This window comes from Filicampus tigris, chromosome 21 (genome assembly GCF_054856515.1).
Source record: "Filicampus tigris isolate MCC_2025a chromosome 21, RoL_Ftig_1.0, whole genome shotgun sequence".
Classification (NCBI taxonomy): domain Eukaryota; kingdom Metazoa; phylum Chordata; class Actinopteri; order Syngnathiformes; family Syngnathidae; genus Filicampus; species Filicampus tigris.
In genome coordinates this window covers 434,882-456,500 of record NC_141237.1, presented here as the reverse complement: position 1 = coordinate 456,500, position 21,619 = coordinate 434,882, and the positions used below count along the sequence as shown (strand labels likewise).

Below are 21,619 nucleotides of genomic sequence, written 5' to 3'. Positions count from 1 at the left end.
CTCGCTTCATCGTCAGCTAACACAATTCAATGGCACGAAAGTTCTCCTGAAGTCAAATCGGACTTTTGACGACAGACATCGGACCGCTGCCCGTGAAACGAAGCATTTGGCCCCAGGGGTCAACTGACCTTCACATGCCCCGCCTGCAGGTTGTCGTCCTCCCAGCTGGTGGCGCCATTAAGCTCCTTTGCCAACTGCTGCGGAGGACAAAACAGTCGCTACAATCTCGTCTCGTGAGGTGCCGGAGGAGCAAATGTTTTCATGCTCTACAACAATATAGCCGAGTGACACAACAACAAAACAACAAGGAGGCGCTCGACGTACCCGAGGAGCGCAAAGGTCAAAGGTCTCGGCTTGTGTTGTCGGCAAACGGGGCAGCAGCGTTTTGGTTGCAGCCGAGCTCCTCCGGGCCAAGCCTAGAGGTCGGCGGCGGGCGGCGGGCCGGGCATCACACAGCGAGCGGCGTCTGACACGGGTGGGCCAATAGCCAGCCCGGCCCCCGTTACCATGACAACCAGCGGGCCAGCTCTCGTTTGGTTGCTTCTTGCTTCTGAAAACAAGCGAGCGCCCAAGACGTCCGTCCGTTTACTACAAAAGCAATTTTCAGACATAAGACAAAAATCATGTTAATGAGCCCCACCAGCCACAACATGCCCAAATTGGCAGCGGTTAACGTCCAACGTAGCGCTTGAATTGCGCCTCGTGCAGCTGAGCTGGAGTCCATCCGGCGGCGGAGGGGTCGTCGGCCGCCTGCTATTGACAAACAAGAATCCACAACAATGCAGTGCACTTGACAGTCTTCAAAGAAGCTGACGCACGCAATGCGGGACAAGGCGGCGCTTGGCGCGATGAATTCAAGTGGCTCAGGCAGGCGGCAAAAACGTCGGGGGGCGAGGCCGCTCAGCCGCTTTGTGGCTTTGCTCACGTGCTGCATGGACAACATTACCTAAGGCGCGGAGCTGTTGGAAGGTGCCGACTTCTCGGGGCCTCAGCGTGGACGTGTGCGACGCCCGCTCCTTCCTGCAGAGCCGCCGCCGCCGCCTGGCCGACATCCGCGTCAACTCCATCAAGGCGACGGCGCCCGAGTTGCCGGCCGGCGTGTCCCGTGCGCAGGTGGCCGATGCGCCGGGAGCCCAATTTCTGGCACGTTCGGGCTGGAGCGCGGCCGCCCCAAGGAGCGGCAGGCGCACGACCCCGACCTCCGGTCCATCTGACCAGTGGTCGACTGCTTGTGAGGCGCCCCACGCACAACAACCGAACCCGCCGACAAAGCAAGTAGCCGCCACCGAGAAAGCTTTTTTGTTTTGTTTTATTCTTTTTTTCATGTCAAGCTCGCGCGGACATCCGAGCACTCGGACGCGCCGCCGCCTTTGCCGAAATCAAAGTACGACAGTGTTTCCTGTCCTGCGTGTGCTTGTGTGATGTCACTTCCTGTTGCACACAGGGCAAAAGGTCAAGCTTCTCTTTTGCTGGCGTGCTTCTCGTCCTCATCGGGCCCATTTGGGGCAGGCCCTCCAGCGGTCGCCACAAACAACCCACAGGTCGCCAGTCAATGTCAGGGCACATATGTGAAAACAACTTTCTTTTCTTTTTTTTTCAATTATGGACCGGCTGTCAGTAGGGCCGAACGATTTCAGGAGAGGATGCGATTGTGCTTTTGCCGGCAGGTTTGCCTTCTAGTCTCGACGACGTCGACCGCAAGTTAGGGTTAGGCACAAAGTGACTTGACGACAGCCAAAGATGAAAGGCTTTCCTTGCAATAATGCGAGGACACTCAAGAGGCCGTCCGCCCCTTTCAAAATGCTTCAATCGGGACAGAACTTCGACCTTGCTGTGGTACATCAAAGTACGTCGACTGCATGAAAATGTCGATTCTTTCAATCCAAACCGTTTGACCTTTTGCAGCGACGTGCTCGTCGATCGTCCAGCCACGTAGGCGCGTACGTCAGGGGTGGCCATTAGGTCGATCGCAAAGGCATCGTGGGTAGATCGCCAGCCTATCATTTCGTCCTCACTACTGTATTGCTACGTTCACACCAACTGCGTTCAATTTGTAAAAGCCTTGCGGAGCGAAGGACCGAAAATCCGCCCATTCGGCGCGTATAAAACAAGTCAACTTTTTTGCCATTTCGCCTCGCGGCAGCCAATCGGCATCGGGCATACTACGTCACACACGGCCACACAGCGTCCTGTTCCCTCGCCGGCTTTTTTAAAATTTTTTTTTACAGTTTTGAACTTTACCAAGACAGCTATATTGTTAGCATTAGCATTAAAAAAAGTTGACTTGTTTTATATGCGCCGAACGGAGCCAACGGGCGAATTGTTGTTGCTGCAAATCTGCTTGCAGCTATTGTCCGGACTATGCGTCCCTGGCTGATTCCATTCAGTGCAAGTGATCAGAGTAAGGTAATGACCAAACATTTTTTGTTGTATTGTGCTATATTAGGTTGATGCAGTCGTGCAAGGCACACCAGCATATACGCTAATTCTCAATGTATTTATAAATGACGTGTTTTGCATCTTTAGTAGGTGGTAGATCATTTTCATTTACATCGAGCAGGTTTTCTATTTGGCGTCGGTTAACTGTAATACGCTTGCTCTCGAGACTGTGACCAAGCTGTTGATTTGCTCTTTGTAGCGCCCCACTTGAACGCAGTTGCATCCATCCATTCGGGCTTCCGTACACTCAAGCGACTCTTTCCCATTAGCTTAGCCTTCTCTCATCTTGCGCAAGATTTGCTGCTCCTCGTCCGTCTTTAGCCATTACGATGCTCATTAGAAGTGTCGATTATTAGCCGGCAGGGACGCGAGGACTAGTTAGAGGAGAGAATCCGTACTGCGCGAGGATATTTCACGGCGCCGGCAAGCGAGTGCGCGGACGCGCCCTGTGGTAGCGCAAGTTAGCTTAGCGCCTAGCATCGCGAGCCGCCGGCAAAACCCGAGGAACATCGCGCTGTTTTTTTTTTGTTGTTTTTTTTAAAGCAGCTCTCAGCTGATTGGCTTACGTGATGTTCCGTGAATAGCACGATCGGTTAACTTGGCCGGAGAGGAAGGAGAATGGTGATTTCGATGCGGAAATGCTAGATCGTTGAGCCCCGGTTGCCAGTCAGTCAAAGGTCACCCGCAGACAAAAGGCCCTTCCTTCCCACCTTGCGTGAAGCGAACATATTTTTGGCACAATTCCAACCCAGAACCTGAGAAGTGCGAGGCGGTGACGCCAAACGCTCTGGTCCAGTCAGTGGGCGAGGGATCGCGCCAGGTGGGTCTTGATGGTGTTGATGAGCTGCAGCTCCTCCTCCAGCGTCATGTCCAAGTAGTCGTCCTCGTGACGCGGGATGTCCTCCAGAACCTCGTTCACCAGCTCGCTGTCGTCTGCCGGCCCACAAACACGCACATCCGCGTCAGCCTTGGGCAAGTGTACAGCTCCCACACCGCTCTCCAAAGAGTTCACTATCATGTTAGAACGTGGTCAAGACCAGGTTTTAACATGATCATTTTCACATACTTCCATGAGAATGTTCTTGTTTCATCGTGAGAAAGTTACACAACAAATATGCAATAATGTGGCGTTGCGGTGTTACAGCGGTTGACAAATCCCTTCCAATGACGATGTAGGAACGAAAGCTCTGCCCGGTGCGCGTGCCCACTACGCGACTGTATTTGATGGCAGCGTTTCTCGGTCTCTTTTGAGGCGGTGCCAATGGCAAAAAGCTCGACGATGGCCGCCGCAGTCAATCATTCCCACGGACACGTGTGTGTATGTTGCTTTGGGGGGCTGTACGAAGCCTTCCAAAAGGAAACGTTTCCGATTGTCCAACGAAAAGTGACCAAGGTTGTTGGCAAGCGCCCGTTTGCACTTGGCATTCGGTTTGCACACTTTCCAGCTCGCCACGTTTGGGCTCGCGCCCGCTTACGAGCGGGCGCCGCGTCCGAGAAGGCCGACACCTACCGGCCGAGCCGGACGAGATGCCGGGCTCCTCCTCCGAGGGGGGCGTGGCCGCCGAGGGGACGGCTCCCCGGTTGTCCATCAGCAGCTCGGCGGCCGACTGGACGTCGCCGCCCGTCAACGCCAGCGCCGCCTCCGACGCCGACCGTTCGAAGCCCAAGTACAACAACTGCACACACAAGCGCAACATTCATTGATCCATCGACTGATTGGACCACGTTGATTCGGCGCTTCCACTGGCGCCTTGGGATGCGAGTGACTTAAGAGGCTCCGCCCCTCTTTTTTTTTTTGCTTTGGCTGAAAACGGGAACGCTGCACGGTGGCAATCAAGTCCACTCAAGAGTCAAGCGCCTTGAAAAAGTACCTTAGTTACGTGACAGATTACTTGCTTGGAAAAATAAGAGTTACTTTCGCGACTACGGTACTTGATTTGAATGGTAAGCAAGTTAGATTACACACAAGTCCATCCATCCATCCATTATCTGTACCGCTTCTCCTCACAAGGGTCGCGGGGCGTGCTGGAGCCTATCCCAGCTGTCTTTGGGCAGTAGGCGGGGGACACCCTGAACTGGTTGCCAGCCAATCGCAGGGCACACAGAGACAAACATCCGCACTCACAATCACACCTAGGGCCAATTTGGAGTGTCCAATCAACTTACCATGCATGTTTTTGGAATGTGGGAGGAAACCGGAGTGCCCGGAGAAAACCCACGCAGGCACGGGGAGAACATGCAAACTCCACACAGGGAGGCCAGAGCCGGGATCGAACCCACGACCTCTGAACTGTGAGGCGGACGTGCTAACCAGTCGACCACCGTGCCGCCCTACACACAAGTCATATTCTGCAAATACCAACAAGCCTGCTCAGCATAAAAATGACAGCCGGATTTGCCACGTCATTGCAGGCGCTTTTAAACAGTGACATTTACAAAGAAAGTTTGCTTTTATTACAAATAAGATAAAAAGATACGCTTTTGGGCGTAACGTAATGATTTTTAGTTTGAAAATAATGAGTCCTTTCTGGATCTCACATAACATAAGTAATTGTTTAATTTTTTAAAAAGCATCTTTCGAGACTTCACTTAAGGACATTTCCAAATAAAACAACTGGCCTTTGACTATTCACGTTGCTAGGGTAACATGAACTATTTGTTTGGTGCGTGGAAGGGAGGCACCGTGGCTGAGAAGTACGTGCTGTTTGTTTACGTCTTTCCGTGTAACACTCAAGTCCAAAACATGACTTAGTAACGTGTCAACGACATCAGTGGCGGCCAAAAGTGGAAAAGTGATACAATGGAAACGAGGCGCAAGTGAAAGCGACGGACGGCCAACCTGCTGCAGTTTCTCGTCGGCGTTCCAATCGGACGTGGCGAGCGCCTGGCTGGCGTCCAGCAGGATCTGAAAGCGAGCGGCGAGAGGAGAAGGTGAGCGGCCGGCGGTCCTGTCCGGCGGCGGCGGCCAGGCGCGAGCGGGCTGCTGACTTGGAAGGCTCGCTCCACGTTTCCGTCGGCCCGCCGCAGCGCGTCGGCGGCGTCCCTGGCGGCGTAGCCCGCCTGGGCCAGGACGGCCAAGGCGGCCTTGGTCTGCTGCCGCTTGCGACGCTCCCGCTGCCTCAGCTCCTCCCGCTCCTGATCGCCCAATGAGACGGGCAGAGGAAGTCGCGTGCGCCGGTCAGAGAAAGAAGAAAGGCTGCAGTCTTTTAAGCGAGCGACCAGTCACTGATTGGCACTATCCCAATCAACGGCCTTTGCAAGCAAGACGGGTGTCCGACATATTTTTGTGAGCATTTCCCGCAGGCGGGCCGGGATAAATTGCGTGCGGTGGAACGCGCACGCAATTGCCCCCTGCGCTCGGTTGCTGATTACGGCGACATACAGAAGCGCAATTTGAAATGGCAAGTCACGGGAAATGCCGGCTAGCAAAATCAAGCCGTCGGCCACGGTTCTTTTGGGCTCATTCTTCTTCTCGTCGTCGCCACGAAGGAGTCATTGAGCGAGCAAGTTGCGGACTTGCGCGCTTACCTGTCTCTGGTTGCTGACGAGCATGGCGGCCTCGTGCACGTCGCCGTGACACGCCCGCAGGCCCAGGCGAGCTTCGCGCTCGCTGAAGCCCAGCACCATCAGCTGAGTCATTTTGTCGGCGTCGGGACACAGGCGCGCGTACAGCGACTCCACCTGAGGCAAAGGCGAGACGCTCAGCGGCCTTCGTCGTGGGAAAACGCGCCGCCGCGCCGACTGGACTCTTGTTGGGGGCAAAGCGAGCCATCAAAAAGTACATTTCGCTGGGATGGAACTTTGTTACTACATTTACATTTCAATTTGAATTTAGCCCCCCCCCCAGAATTATTACGTTTCTTTTCTTTGACTTGTCCTCTACGTCGGCGCAGAGCCAATTGTTAAACTGCATGTTGTTACAGTTCTCTTCTGCAACAATGTCTTTTTGTCAGAACATCAATCTCATCTCTCGACTGGCGAAATGAACGATGTCCTTCAGTGACAACGTCCACGTCCGGTGATTAGGGTGAGGTTTTTTCTTTTCTTTTAATTGTGTTGTTGTATTCTGAGGACAATGTTGTTGTTTTTCTTGTAATATTTCAACTTCATTCCTGTAAACTTGGGGATTGTTATTCCCCGCAACACCAACATTTTACTTTCATAATTTGTTTTGGTTTTTTTCCTCGCAATATTTGCACTTCAATCATGTCTAACCATGTTTTTCTCGCAAACTTGCTTCTGGAAATGGCCCCTTCGCAAATGGAAGCTCTCTGGCGTTTGCTGAAAATCCAGGCTTACTACGTTACCGGATTTGAATGTGGCTTTTGTGGCGGCGGCGCTCGGCGGACTCCATTTGCTCAGGGCGTACCTGGCGCGACGAGTTTGAGAAGCACTGCACTTGGCAAAGCAATTGGCCAACTCTTCATCTCGGATGTCGGCGTAAAGAAAGAACGAACGAGCGAACGAACGAAGGAAGGCGCCCAACAGGAGTCCAGCGGCCGGCTGGCGAGCGAGCGAGCGTTTCCTACTCGGTCGAGTTGCTGCTGGGCTTGAAGGTCGTTGCCGTCCACGAAGGCCAGCAGGCTCTGCAGGAGGTGCAGGCGCAGGAACAGCGCCTCCTCGCGCCCCGTGTTGCCCTGCACGCACACGAGGGCATCGAGATCATTCGCTAGCCAGCCAGACGGATTGTTCCAACGACATTTCACCGCAAACGCCTGGGTGGCAGATTCCCGACCACGGCGTTTTCATACGGCGGCCTCAGCGCAAATCCATCGTCCGACCGCTCAGTTCTTCAGGGTCATGGATTTGGAAATCGCTTCCAGAGTGACAGCCCTAGTTTGTTGTAAGAAGCCAACGCACTTGCTAGCTGTTAGCGCGTCAACGGCATTTCCGAGTATATGTTAGCGCGAAGCGAGCGGGGGCCCTTCTCACAGCAATGACGTTAGTCTTGTTTTCCAAACGCCGCACACCTTGATCATGAGCAGCCTCTGCTGCCGCTCGCCGTAACATCTGAGGAAGCAGTCCTCGGCCAGCCGCAGACGCTCACGCCCGTCGTCCAGACACGACAGGGCCTCCAAGGCTTGGTAGCACCAAACGATGTCCAGCTGCAGCACGCCGTGGTTGTCGACCGCGCCCAGCAGCTCGGAGCCGCACTCGCTAGGCAGGCACACGCACGCGCACGCGCACACGTCATCGGTGTGGTCGGGGTCGAGGTAAAGGCCATCGACTTACCTGAAGTGGAGGTCGGCCTGCAGGAGGTGAGAGAGTGCGTCGTCGTGGCGTTTCCTCTTCATGAGGGCCCGCCCCTTCTCGTGGAGGCCCATGGCCAAGATCAGCGCCTAAAAGTCATTTGCGGTTTGTGCCACTTCTCAGACAGCGGTGGCGCATTCAAGAGTGTTAGCCAAATACATTTGCTCTCTTTTCCAAAGGTTCAGAACGCATCATGCTAACGGGTAACGCAGGCACAGACCAGAAATATCCATTTCTAACAAAATATAAAATGACCACATGACCACATTTGCCGGTTGCCACGTGAAGGCGCCCATACGACCGCCATATTTTTTTTCTTTAGCTTACATCAGTTTGCTCAGCTTTGCCTTTGATGGTTTGACAATAACACTTGAAATACAAATGAATGTCCCCTAATCATGTGGGGGGGAAAAAGTGGGTTTCTATGAGGTCCCGTCCTTAGTTTCGTGTCGACAATTTACTAAAATTTTAACCGTGTCACTGTAACGTTTGTTTTTCATGGAAAACAACATGAAACATCTACTGCTTCTGACTGCTTTTAACAACTTGGATTAAGGCACTGTGAATCCGTGCCGAGATCGTGAAAAACTATGAATTTGACCATATTTTGACATCCCATTTCGAAGCAACAACATTACACCTATGTAAGAATCAACAGAAATCAAAGTATGATTGGGTGCATTTCCCATGGGTGCCCCACCTACCTTCTTCTCCTTGTGGGGGATCTTCAGCGGGTTTCCCTTCTGGTCGGTGACCTCCAGGAAGGGCGTGGTCTGAAGGTCGTCGCTGCCGTCTGCCAAGCACGAGGGTTTCGCGACGTTCACGGAGGAGGTTCCCCAAGGGTTGTTAGCGCACGTTCAGGTTTACCTCTCTCGGAGAGGATCTGAAAGCCCCGGTGTGTGCGCTGGACGCTGTGGTCGTGTGAGGTGGACTGCGCGGGGGCGTCGGCGGCGCTGCCGTCCTGAGAAGTGGACGGCCCTGCGCCGGCACTGGCCTTGAGGACCATCATCTTGCTGTGGTTGCCAACGCCCTGCTGGTCCAGGCGCAGACCTGGGCAAGGTGGCAAAATCAACAGAGTTGGACATTGAGAGAAATAATCAGCAAGAAAGCAGAAGGATACAGCATTGAGGCTCGGCCCTTAACAAGAGACTAAACACAGTAGGATATGAAGAGCCCAGCGCCCGAAAGGGCCTCGGAAAGACGCCGGACAGACGTCAAAGGTCCTGCACCCAATGTCTTCTCAACTCACCGCCATTCAGAGTTTTCCCGTTCAGGATCACCTTGAAGGATTCGAGGCCCACTTCTTTGGCGATCCTGCCGCACAGTCCAAAGTTAGCAGCACAGGCAGACGCCGGTGGGCGGTGGCAGACGCCGGTGGGCGGTGGCCGCCGCGGCTTACCTGTCCATCAGCTCCTGAGCGGACACGTCCAGTCGGGTCTCCATGAACACCTTGGACTTGCCGCCCTGGAACCAGCACGGACACACCACCGTGACCACAAACGACCATGGCAGCAAACCTCCGCTTACCGCAGGGAAGACGTTCCAGACCAATTGGTCAAAATGCATTCTTCGATTCTACTTTTACCCCTCTGACGTGTTTGAGCGCATTGAACCCTATTGACATACACTTAACTTGTTGTTTGTGAGCTTTTCCCACGATTCCAATGTCTGGTCAACTCAAGTGTCGGCAAACAGCTGCTACTCGAGCACGACGCATTTGAAGGGAAGCCAAAGCGAAGGCGTGTTCTCAACTGGCGCTACACAAGTAACGGTGAGCAGAACGAGGACGAGGGGCGAGGATGAGGGAGGACGTGGCGAACCTTGGCGCAGTCTCGCGGCAGCAGCAGCTCCACGGTGGCCATGTTGGTTTCCCTGAAGGTCTGGTTCCGTTGACCTCTCCTCAGAGCCTGCACGCGGATGACCTCCAGAACGTCTGCGACCTCTGACCACGGCATGCGCAGCAGGGCGCCGTAACGCTCCGCTAGCTCCTGAAAATCAAACATTCAGGACCAAGGTCATTCCAATGTTCTGCGTGCGTGCAAGAGAAGCCACGAAACGCGTCGACTTGGTAACATTGGACCGGCAGCACGTCGGAAGAGCGGTGACTCAAAATTGTCCACGTGTTTGTCAAAGTGTGCCCGGGCAGTGAGTGGCGACCAATTAAACGGGCCCAGTGTTTGTCATCTGTACCCTGACAATGAGTGGCGACCAGTCCAGGGTGCAGCCGCCAGCCGTATGACGACAGGTGAAAAAGAAAAAGGAATTTGAACGTGACGCTGGAGTTCAACTACACCGAGTCTGCGAGTGGTTACCATGGTGACTTGGCCTCCACGGAATACCGGCGCGCCCTCTGCTGGACACGCGACGCACCGACAGCAGCGCGTTGACACGCACGTAACCGAGCGCCAGTCTCGTCTCGACCAATGGAAATGTAAGCCAGAAGCAGCTTTGTTGCGCAGATGCGGAGTGCGAGTAGTACAATGCCAATTGCCAACCTGCATGTGAGCGCGTCCGGGCTGCTGCGCGTCGAGGCTGTAGGGCGCCTTCCACAGCTGGACCTTGTCCTGCTTCAGCAGCTTCTTCACTTTCGCTTCCACGTTCTGCTCCGCCATCCTCCGCGGGGACCTGCGTGACGTCACAACACCGTCCGTCGGCTCGCCGAGTGTCCCAAAAGTTGCCTTGGTGCTATTAGCTCGGCAGGCTAACGTCAGGCTAACGTCACGCTAACGCGAAGGAAGGGCGCGTCAAACGCGTCGACGAGAGCGCTTCCTACGTCTTCGCGTTCAACTTGTTGGCAGTTTCTCGGCTTGTTTTTCTCCCCCGCTTTCTTTGCTTTCGCTTCTTCACGTCAACGACGCCTTCGAAGATGCGCTCGACAACGAAGAGCGCTCACTCGGCAACGAAGAGCGCTCACTCGGCTGGCGGCTCACAGCGACACGAAACTGCGAGGAGGGAGGCCACTGGAACACGACACGATCTTTGTCGCCACTTTCCGGAAACGGAACTAGACCCAAAACGCAAAAGCCGCAAAGTTAGCGGGCCGTCACAAATGCATTCGACATCCTTCTGTGCTCACGTGAGCGCGTCGAGAGCTCGCTGCTTGAACACGGCGCCTTTCCGTTCCCTCACATTCACGTGAAAAGGCGAGTTCGCCGTCCACACGTCACTTCCTGTTATTGTCCGACGTGTTGGTCGTCCGCTCAGCCGACAGGTGGCAGCACTGACGCGACAAGCGACAGGACAGCTGCCGCAAGAAGCGCCAGCAGTCGAGTCGAGCGTCAAGTGGCGTCGCGTGTGCGCCGCGACACTCGCACTCAGTTGAATCGGTCACGAAACACACACAGTGAAAAAGCCTCACTTCACAATGAGATGAACGGCCCGCGGATGAGTCGTGAAGGAGTTGAGCCTGTCCAAATTGCAGTGGTTCGGATGCGGAAGGAGGATGCCAATATGCAAAAGAGCTCATAGGGATTTGATTGCTTAAATGTGGGAATTTGGGGAATGTCAACAATTGTTTCCAGATGTCTCGAACCAGCTCGAGACTTGATTTGCAAGTTGCCGTCGTTGCAAGACAGGTGGAAAGAGGCAGAGTGGGGCAAATTGACGGAAGAATAGAAGCAAAACATTTGGGGGGCAGATCGACAAGTGATTGCGCACACTGGACAGAAGCGATCCGATATGGAGGTTGCGCATGGTGAGGCGGGCGGGCGGCTCCACACCCACCCGTCCGTCCACATGCGCCTTGTGGACTTGGCCCAAGAAGGGCTTCCAACGTGGCCATCTTACATGCTCATCTTCTTGGCTGTTCAATGGACGCATCTTCTTCGTCCATCTGCCGTCTTCCGTTGGACGACATTCTTGTTCTTCTACTTTGTCGCTACGACTTCAGCGGTTCAGTGCCTTTCTCATCTTCTACTTGTGCCATCTCTTTTCTTCTACTTGATCCACATCTTTGTGCTCCACTGTTTTTTCTTGCTTCATTTTCCATCTTCCACTGGTGCGTTCGTGTTCTCCTTTCTCATCTTTTACTCGGTGCGTTCCCTTCCGACCTCATCTTTTTTTTTCCCCTCTCTCGACTTGCTCCATTTGCCGTCTGCTGGGTCCACTCAAGTTCTTCTTGGCCAGGCAACGTGCGGGCGCCGCTCTACGCTTTTGTCTGGCGCGTCGCCCTGTGTTTGTTTGCGTGCGTTGGCGTGTTTTGCAGCGACGTTTCCTCGCCGGCGTTCGGAGGAGCCGCCCAAGTTTGGGCTGCGGGCGCTCGCGGCAGGTTGAACCCGCCGGGACGTTTTGCGCGTGTCGGCGTACGTCGAGCCCCCGTCGGCCGGAAGCTGGGCGGCGCGACGTCCGCTCGGGGCCTTTGGACGGCGGGCCGCCAGCCTCGCCGCGCCGGACGCGACCTTGGCGCTGGTCCTCATCGTCGTCTTTTCCACAACGCTCTCTGCGGAAGGCTTCCTGACAGCCCATCATCAATCAAGCCTTGATGATCACACCATCAGTCAGCTTTCACCATTTAGCCCCCCCCCCAGCCCCCACGGGACTTGCTCCATTCCATGTGATGAACGAACGGGAAGAACAAATGACCGCATGAATGAATGGCAGTAAAATACATGGACGGATTGATGAATGAATGAAAGAAAACAATGAAGGGACAGATCAACAAACAGACGGTGACGACGAATGATAAGCGAACGTGTGGACGACTAATTGGATGGACGCCGGGGCGGACGAATGAACAAAGGATTGGATGAATCAATGAACGATGGACGGTTGAGCGAATAAAAAATAGCGATAAACGGCCGGATGAATGGCGGCACGGTGAGCTTGCCGGGCGTTACCATGGTGACACGCGGGCGGGCCATCCAAGGCAGCGTCAAGAGTTCAGGTGAAGTGCATCAGTGAGCGTATGTAGGACACGCGCGCACACACACGGCTGCGTTCAGGCCCGCCGGGAGCAAACGGCGGCGGCGGCGCCGCCTTGCCGGAGCGTTTGAAGCCGTGCGAAGCGTCAGGCGCCGCGCTAACGATGCTAATGATGACGCTAGCGATGATAATGAGCCTCCCCGAGCGCCCCGCCAACGCCGCATCACGGGAGGCGCGCGCCACGCGTCACATGACGGGAAGCGGCGCCTTCATCGGCACGCGCTGCCCTAAGGGGCAGGTCAAAGGTCACGGCGGCGGGCCTTGAAGACAAACAAACATGTCTGCCGGCGCGAAATGAAGCGTTTGGAGGACAAACAGGCATCGTGCACGTTTGTCTTTTCAAGAAATGCGCCCGGAGCCCTTTCTCGAACGGCGTCTTTTGAGAGTGCTGGCAAGTGGCCACTTTTCACCGTCCGTCGGCTCGAATGCCTCCATCGGGGAGGCGGTGCGTTTAAGGTGAGCCTCGCGCGGCGGCTGCCGGTGTCCTGACTCGACTCTCGGGCTTTGATGCCGGCCGGCTGCCCGGCGGCCAATCGGATGCGCGCTCCGCCTCGCTCTCGAGCGCCTTCACCTTAAACAACGCATCAATGGACATGAATAATTCATCAGGTGCGGGCAAAGTACATCCCATATACATTCAAGCCACATCCAATCGGCACGTCGCCCGCTTTGCTTCTCTTCTCCTCCGCGTGCCCAATTGACTCGGGCCGCCGGAGACCGCGCGCCCGCCCGCCCGCCCGCTCGCTCGCTCGCTCGCTCGTCCTCATCGACATTCCCCACAGTGCGGAGGAATGTCCGCGTGCGTGTGTGCGCGCGCGCGCTTGACATGTCCTCGCATGACTTCACCTCCACATTGTGAAGTCCGTGTGAGCGCGAGCACGCCCTCAAGTCGCCCGCTGATGGCGGACGTTACGTTGACGACGCGGCCCTCGTGCAAGTCCTTCGCTATCGGCCATTTTGAAGCGCTGTGAGAAGAGGTGGTCCCCTCTTTGAAAAGCGACATCGTACGTTGCAGCGATACGACGCCCGTTTGTTTCGCATTTGTTGTTTCCAGGCCGTTGTCGAGATTGCAGACAAATTGACGACGAGTTGCGGCGCATCCTTTTTCGAGCCTTTGCGTGCAACCCAAGCCTTACTGTCAGCCGCGACTATATTTGCCGTTTTTTTTTTCACGGTAGCGGGAAAACAAAAGCCGAAAGCGGCCGTCAATCAAAGGGCTTGGCCGGCAGACCATCGTCAAAGATGCGCCGGGCCCAAGAGCAGACGCCCCACTAGGTGTGACTTTGGCAGCTGAGACGGTCGTTGCAAAACGACCATAACAACAAAAACTCTGTCAAGGTCGTCCGCTTGTTGCTCAAAGTGAGGAAGATGACGGCGGTGACGATGATGCGCACGCTTTTGACTCACAGACCAAGCGTGACGGGGCAGACGACTGATGATGTCACGCGGCAACACTTTGATGCGTCAGCGCACATCTGCTCTGCTCACCTTCCGCCACCGCGCCGCTCGTCCTCCTCATCTTCATCGGCGCCACAGGAAACACGCTGGCAGAAAGGGAGAAAAGTCTCGTCAGAAGCAACGTCAACACCAGGCCCGAGGAAGCAATTGGCATCCGCCGCACGACCAACCAAGTGTTTTATTGAATCAGAATTCACGAGTGGCGTTTACGGGAAGACCACGTCAGAAAGTTGAGAAAAGAGAATGTGAGGAAAATGTTTGTGTTTCAAATAACTCCGGCAAATGCTGAGTCAGTGCGCGCACGCACGCACGCACGCACGCACACGCACACACACACACACACACACACACACGGTAGCTGTGTTAGGAGACGGCACACAACACGTGAACTTTTTGGAGTGGCCAAACCCCGCCTCCTCCCCTCTGGCTGTCTCCCATCATTTCCTGTTCCTGTTTGGACATCAGACATATGGCGCTGACTGAGGTCACCGGCTTTCCCCCAACACGCAGACAGGCGCGCGGGCGCGCGCACACACAGTGTTGCTGCGAATGTTTGCGGCCTCCCTGCGTCGCCAGGGCAACCAAGGATGTGCGGTGACATCACGACGCCGCGAGCGCCACTCCAGGAAGTGGCTCACTCTGCGCGTTGGGGATCGCTGGCGACCCCAAAAGTCGTTGGGAAATCAAAACGCAGCCCAGGACGCGCGCTGCGTCCGTACAGAAAAATGACTCGCCTCATTGTTTGACTTGCTTGATTGAAGAGCAAATTGGCCAATCGAAGACGCAAGCGATGACACGCCGCCGCGCCCGCCGGCGTCGGGACGAAAAGCGTGCAGACGAGCGACGAGTCACACGTTGATGAGGTCACAGCGCGACCGCATCAGAGCGCGAGCCGGAGCCCTCTTTTCCTCCGACCGACTAGCGGTACGCACCTTTGCCCTGGCGCGCACACGCGCGCAGGGAGCGAGGCGTTTCCCGGACATGCTGGCGACCAAAATAGCCGCGGTGGTCACCAGAACCGCATCCAGCCAGTCGTCTCCACTTGCGTCTCGGGGCTGACTTGAGTTGCTGAAACGCTCGACAACCTCACGTAGGCCTTCGGAAGCAAGCGCCCCGCGACCTCTGACGGGTCATCAGAATGGCCCGAGACGCCGCAAAGGCTCATCAGAAATGGCCGGCAACCTGGGAGCGCTCTTTCGGGGGCGCCTTACAACCAACCGCAGGGATGGCTTTGAAAAGCGCTTACAAGCGGTGACAAGCACGCCTGATAGATGCATCTTTCAACACGAGCTAAGTCTTTGGGGCGCGCACAAGAAATGTTTGGGGCGTCCACGAGACGGAGGCGCTTTCCCTTCGGGAGGAGCCCGGCGCCCGGGATCCATCGCAGCTCGCGTGACCGACGTACGTTGAAAATGGCCACAAAGATGAGCCCGGCCCCAAAACAGCATCAACAACAACCTTTTGCAAAAGGAAAGCCGCGAACTGGAGGCCGGGTGTCCGTCTGCCTCGACCGACCGCATCATCTGGCACTGACGCAGACGGGAAAGACGGCCGGCGCCTCACTCGGACTACATGGATGCAGACGGACACTCACGGCAAGTCATGGGGAAGTTCAAAGTGGGGACCGCCGGGGTGGTGCTGGGAAAGAAGGTAAAAGGCTTTGGCTTGGACACGCGTGACTCACAAAGACAGCAGGAGCGGGAGGGAGGGAGGGAGGGAGGGAGGGAGCGAGCGAGTTTGGCGTCCAGGGATGAGTGCAGCGCGGCGCGCAGAGGGAGAGCGAGAGAGCGAGAGCGAGAGGGAGTGAGCGAGCGAGCGAGAGAGAGAGAGAGCGAGCGCGGTCCCGCCCACCCAGCTGAAAGCATTCAACTAGTGCGCCAAGGATCATTCAAGGATCACTCAGCCGGGAGGAAGCGGAGAGCCGCAAGGAACATCGCAAGGAACATCGCAAGGAACATCGCAAGGAGCACCGCAAGGAGCACCGCAAGGAGCACCGCAAGGAGCATCGCAAGGAACATCGCAAGGAACATCGCAAGGAACATCGCAAGGAACATCGCAAGGATCGTCTGGAGCGCCACAAGTCGACTGGCTTTCATCGCTCCGCTGCGTCCGCGCACATTCCCACCGGCGGGACCGACTCGGAAGTGGCCCCCTTTGCAAAAGTCGCCGCCATGTCCGCGCTGACGGCGCTGAGCGGCGCCGTGCTGCTCCTGCTGCACGTGTGCCAGTCGTCTTCGGAGCCGGCCGGGCGCTGCCCCTCCTGCGCCCTGGCCGGCGTGCGCGGGAACAACCAGGAAAGCCGGGAAGAGGAGGCGGCCCAGCGGGAAGTGGTGGAGGCGGTCAAGCGCCACATCCTCAACATGCTGCACCTCGACGCGCGGCCCAACATCACCCGGCCCGTGCCCCGCGCCGCGCTCCTCAACGCCCTGCGCAAGCTGCACGTGGGACGGGTGGCCGACGACGGCAGCGTGCACATCGAGGCCGAGGGCAGGGGCCGGGGGGCGGCCGGCGCCAGGGCGGCCGCCCCGCCGGCCGACGCCGGCGACGAGGACGACGAGCAAGACACCACCGAGATCATCACCTTCGCCGAGCCCGGTGAGTGCGCCGCCGCCGCGCGCCACGTTGTCCGCGTTTGGCAACGACACATTTGCCCGTCTTTCCACTTTTCTCGAGCGGCTCGGCCCAGTTCTTTGACGTCCACGGCCGTCAATGGCAGTGAGCCGGTTCAGCTCTCTTCTCTCGCGCAGTCTACCCATTCAAACGTCACGCCGTTACAATCCTACCACGCAAGCGGACCAACGTTTTCAGTGACTTTGACGTGCGAGTGAACGGTGACGCGTCTCCAAAGCTTTGGCACCGCGGTGCTCGACTTTTTTTTTTTTTTTTCTGGGGGGGGTGATGAACACTTAGGCCTACTACACTGCTGCGTTTTCATGTCAATTGGTCGTAGAGCTACTAGAATGAATCAATGTGTTGACAATGAATCCATGATCACATGGACGGACAATCGATCCATCAAGGCTTTGGAGACCTTCACAATTTCAATCGCTCATGGGTCACTTTCGTGGACTTTCCGCGGCCGATTTGCTTTGCCGTTCTTCGCTTGCAAACGTCTGCTTTGACTTGGCAAAACAATCAACGAGCTTCTTGACCATTTATGTCCATTTATTTATTCATATTTGATATATTATTCATATCTATATTTATTAATACATGTATCACACAGCCTATTATCGTTTTTGTTCTATTTATTGTATTGTTTGTAAAGTGCTTTGTTACAGATCTAGCCGTTATGAACTGCGCGATATAAATAAAATCGTATCGTATTTTCTGCCGCGTGTCACCGACCCAACGTGGAGATCAATCATGGGCAATTGACATTTTCCGCACCGTCAGTTTGAAATGATGTGGTTTTGGACTCAAGGTGTGGAAAGGATATGCTATTTTAACGCAAATGCAAATCAATTAAGCACAAAACTATTTATATACATATCTCATCAAATGAATCTCTTACTCTAATAAGTGCTGTGCGTATTTTCCGAAGTGGAGTGAAAAGTTTGAAAAGCGCTTCTTGATCATCTCAAGTGGGCAGACGTGGCCGCGCACGGCGGGTCATCACGTGGTCGCGCCCCCGGCGGCCAGCGGAGGGCGCCGCCCGGCCCTGGCCCGAGCGCGACGGCGGTAGGCGGAGCCGGCGATCCGAAAATAGCCTCCGATCCCGAGCGGCGGCGTTGCGCGCTTGAAGGCGACGCCGTGAGAAGACGCAGCGGCCGGCCTTTGTCGCCGACAAGCCATGCGTTCGCCGACTCGCTAATTAATTGGACCCAGCCAGACGCCGCGGCAAACAAGACGCGGCGGAATTCTTGGCGGGCATCCGTTTAGTGCGGCACACACAAAACACGGAAGAGGCACACAGAGGACAATTTGTCTAATTGGACTTAATTGAACACATCATTAGCGACATTCCTCAGAGACTTTGATGGCTCGGCCACGTCGGTGAACTCTTTGTCGCTCCTCAGTCAGGATTCAAAGTGTCAACCTTTCATCCTTTTCTTTGCCTCTCTTCCTTTCGTGGGCGTTTTTCCACGCCGGAACCGCGAAACGCCGCCAGTCGCTCGGCGCAAACGCCATCGCTCTTCTTCTCGGCCAATCGGGCGCCGGCTACGGCGGGTGGGGGGTCGGCCAACCGGCTGGCAATCGCCGACTCGATCCTTGCACCCCACGTGGGGTCATGTTCATACGGTTGGATTCGGGACGGTCAGGACAGGTTTTTTGGGGTTTTTTTTGTTCCCTCAAATGTCGCTTTTTGGGATTTTATGCCGCTTCACTTTGCTTTTGCGTCCAAAGCAGCCACGCTTCAAGTGGTGCTCTCCAAACGTGATTGACGATTTCAAATTGGGCCTCTCGGGTCACGCAAAGGCGTTGCGAGCGACTCCATTTGAGCTGATTTGTTGGCCCGGCAACGACGCAAAGCGCCGGCGAGTCGACATGCGTCGTGTCCTCGAGCGAGCGAGCGGGCGGGCGGCGTCACGTGAGCTCAAGACACGCCATCGTAGGGACGCTTCCGCTGCTTCAAACGGGGGGCCGGATAAGGCCAACTATTTTGCCACTTGAGCCCACAGGCCCCTCTGGTGCATTGCAGCAACGTGACGAGGCTCCCCCCAGTGGCCTTAACGCTAAATGCAGCGTGCGTGACAAACCACGTGGGGTCAAAACAACAACAACAACAACAGCAACAACAACATTTGTGTCTGTTTTCATGGAAGCGGCCAATGAAATTGGAATTCTCATCTTGAGAGAACACCTTCCTTCCTGGCTTTGGGACACATCGCGCCAAACCAAGTGCGATTGAGAACATTCCTTGAATGACAACAACGCTGGCTTATCCAATTCTCTGGGAATGGGCCTTAGTTGCATGTGAACCCCCGATTTCCCAATTCATTGATTTGTGCTGTTGTTGTATTAAAAAAAAACAAACCCCAAAAAACTGTCGATGGCAAGAGTGCTCAGGGCAAAGTATCATTTTGGCGCCATCTTGTGGCATTTTGGTGCCAAAGAAGTATGTGACAGGGCCGAGGGGATTGGCGGCGGTGGGCGGGTCTGGCGATGTGCTTTTCCCTTACGGTCTGGGAACAATCCCGTCTGCAAGCCAGCTTTGATCCGCCCAAGCGGAAAAGCTGGCCCGCCGCAGAGAGATGGATGGATGTTTTGGGTTTGTGTTTTTTCCAACGTTTTTTCTTTCCCCCCCGTTTTTCTTATTCGCGCCGTGACGACGGCGAGCACGTTTGAGTCATTTAGCGTGCGGGACATTCCTCCCGTCAGAAGCTGGCGGCTTTTGTTTACCAGCTGTTTGACGCCCATTCTCCGTTGCGTTTTGAAACTGGAGCGTGCGTGCGCAGATTGCATGTGGTGCCAATAAGGCCGAGAGGGTTAGCGGGGACTCCGCCGCACATGTTTGTGCGTCCTTTGAGCCCGACGCTCATCAAGGAGGGAATCGGCCGGGCCAAACGCAAGAGGACGCTTTTCATGTGGTCGGCTTTCCCAGCCCGGATGAAGAACAAACGCTCAGCTGCCGACGCGAGCGTACGGCTGACGCGCCGCAAAGGCAAAAAAAACCCCCCAAAACACACACACACACACACACAAAAAACAACCTTCCGCACCACTTTAGTCCTTCCACCGTGGGAAACTCGCCATCATTCTGTGATCAATTGCACCTTTGAACGTGCTGAATTAAAAATATTCTTCTTTCTTTTCAAAGACTGGAGCGCTTGGCTAGCTCGTCATTTGGATTTGTAGCACACGAGCCTTTGTCGCCTTTTGTCCAAGGCGCCAGTGAAATGGATCAGGTCAACTTTTTGGTTTGTTTGTCTCCCTCCTGGCACGGCAGCAACCCGCCTCACGTTCGGCTCGGCTGAACATTTTTCTCCGCGAAAAAGCCACCGCACGCCAGCTCCACGCGGCAAGTCCGGATTCCAACCGGGAACGAGCGCGAGGCGGACGCGCTCGCCGCTCGACGGCGAATCCGTTCAACCTCGACTAAGCCGTGATCAAATGAGCCCACGCCAATTTGGAAAATCAATTCAGCGTTCCCAGGCGTGAACTTGCTCTGATTTCCGCTATTGTCCATGAAAGCGGACCGATGACGCGTTGGTCTTTTTTCAAAGTTGGAAAGCAAGATTCATGGAAGAACGATAAGCGATCCGAAAAATAACGGTCAGCGGCGGGCGGCCCCGACTGGAAAATCGGAATCATTTGGGACTATTGGAAACGACTTTTCAATGCTGTTGCCGTGGTTACCTGCGCGACTGACGACACGCGGGTGAGGTGACGCTTCCCGCTCCGGTCAAAGAGCGTGAAAGTGAAGGAAGAGAGCGACGACGACGACGACGGCGGCCACCAAGACGGCTGCGAGGACGCGCTGCCGACGTGCGAAGGGCTGGCGCCAAGCGCCGGCCGTCGCGACTGAGACTCAGACTCAGAGCCCGCCTGTTGCCGCCGGAAAGCGACCTGTGCCGACCTGACGCGAGCCCGCCCGCCCGCCCCGTACCCAAACGCTCACGGCGCGCCACCAAACGACAAGCTCCCCGGACGGTGTTTCTGAAGTGCCGGCAGACGCAATTTCTAAGGAGCAGCTATCTGTCGCAGGCAGGTTGTGAAGAGCCGCTGGGGCGGATGAGCGACCGGGATGCTTGCAAAGACCCGTCGGGGGTTTCAAGGGGCTTTGAAAAATCACTCAGAGGTTCGAGAGCGATGGCTCGTCAATACTGCTCGGAGTCCGAGGCCTTTTGGAAAGACCTCTGCTCTCGCAGGTTCTAAGGTGGCGCTACAGACTTGCGTCAAGGGGGCCGGGATATCGGCGACGCTCGATGACAGCTTCCGCGAGGAGCCGCGTCGCACGTTTGCCAGCTGCTTTGCCCGGCGTGTCCAAAACCTTCCGTGGGACTCGTGTGTGTGTGTGCGTGTGCGCGTGTGTGTTGGGTTGCCATGGTTACCTGCCGCTGACCGCGCGTCTTGTGCTTCTCAGGTGAGGCCCGGGACACGGTGACCTTCGTCCTGTCCAAAGATGGCGGCGGCGAGGCGTCTCTGGTGGAGCAGGCCAACGTGTGGCTTTTCCTGCGATTGGCCAAGAACAACCGCAGCCGCGCCAAGGTGGCCATCCGCCTGTTCCAGCGCGGCGCCGCCTCGTCTTTGCCGCAGGACGAGGTCTTGCTGACGGAGAAGACGGTGGACACCCGGCGCAGCGGCTGGCACACCTTCCCGGTGTCGGCGGCGGTCCAGGCGCTCCTGCGGGGCGGCGGCGGCGGGGCGGCGCTCAGCGTCAGGGTGTCCTGCCCGCTCTGCGCCGACTTGGGCGCCGCGCCCGTGCTGGTGTCGGGCGGCGGGGCGGCGCCGCAGCAGCAGCAGCAGCAGCAGCAGCAGCAGCAGCAGCAGCAGCAGCAGCAGCAGCAGGTCCAGCAGCAGCAGCGCGCCAACCGGCGGGAGCCGTCCCAACGGGAGCCGTCCCAACGGGAGCAGTCGCACCGGCCCTTCCTGATGGCGGCCGTGCGGC

At 56.1% G+C, this 21,619-nt stretch overlaps 1 protein-coding gene across 3 annotated transcripts in view; it reads right to left on the bottom strand.

The window, feature by feature from the left end:
- The window catches only part of nub1 (negative regulator of ubiquitin-like proteins 1), a 31,826-nt gene extending 10,453 nt beyond the window's left edge, over positions 1-21,373 (bottom strand). Inside the window, exons 1-18 of one of the 3 annotated variants that reach the window (XM_086020220.1) lie at positions 21,063-21,373; positions 14,098-14,153; positions 10,185-10,314; positions 9,510-9,677; positions 9,089-9,153; positions 8,939-9,003; positions 8,557-8,739; positions 8,394-8,482; positions 7,672-7,778; positions 7,410-7,596; positions 6,969-7,076; positions 5,968-6,120; positions 5,428-5,574; positions 5,279-5,344; positions 3,950-4,115; positions 641-3,372; positions 325-550; positions 129-197 (exon numbers count right to left, since the gene is read on the bottom strand). In XM_086020220.1, coding sequence (XP_085876346.1) covers positions 3,236-3,372; positions 3,950-4,115; positions 5,279-5,344; positions 5,428-5,574; positions 5,968-6,120; positions 6,969-7,076; positions 7,410-7,596; positions 7,672-7,778; positions 8,394-8,482; positions 8,557-8,739; positions 8,939-9,003; positions 9,089-9,153; positions 9,510-9,677; positions 10,185-10,314; positions 14,098-14,153; positions 21,063-21,227 — 1,992 coding nt within the window. In that variant the 5' untranslated portion in view covers positions 21,228-21,373 and the 3' untranslated portion in view covers positions 129-197; positions 325-550; positions 641-3,235. Of the gene's footprint in view, positions 1-128; positions 198-324; positions 551-640; positions 3,373-3,949; positions 4,116-5,278; positions 5,345-5,427; positions 5,575-5,967; positions 6,121-6,968; positions 7,077-7,409; positions 7,597-7,671; positions 7,779-8,393; positions 8,483-8,556; positions 8,740-8,938; positions 9,004-9,088; positions 9,154-9,509; positions 9,678-10,184; positions 10,315-14,097; positions 14,154-14,999; positions 15,199-21,062 lie in introns of those variants that run through there. The other 2 variants (XM_086020221.1, XM_086020222.1) reach the window with 2 other exon arrangements.
- Between the last annotated feature and the right edge of the window lie 246 nt (positions 21,374-21,619).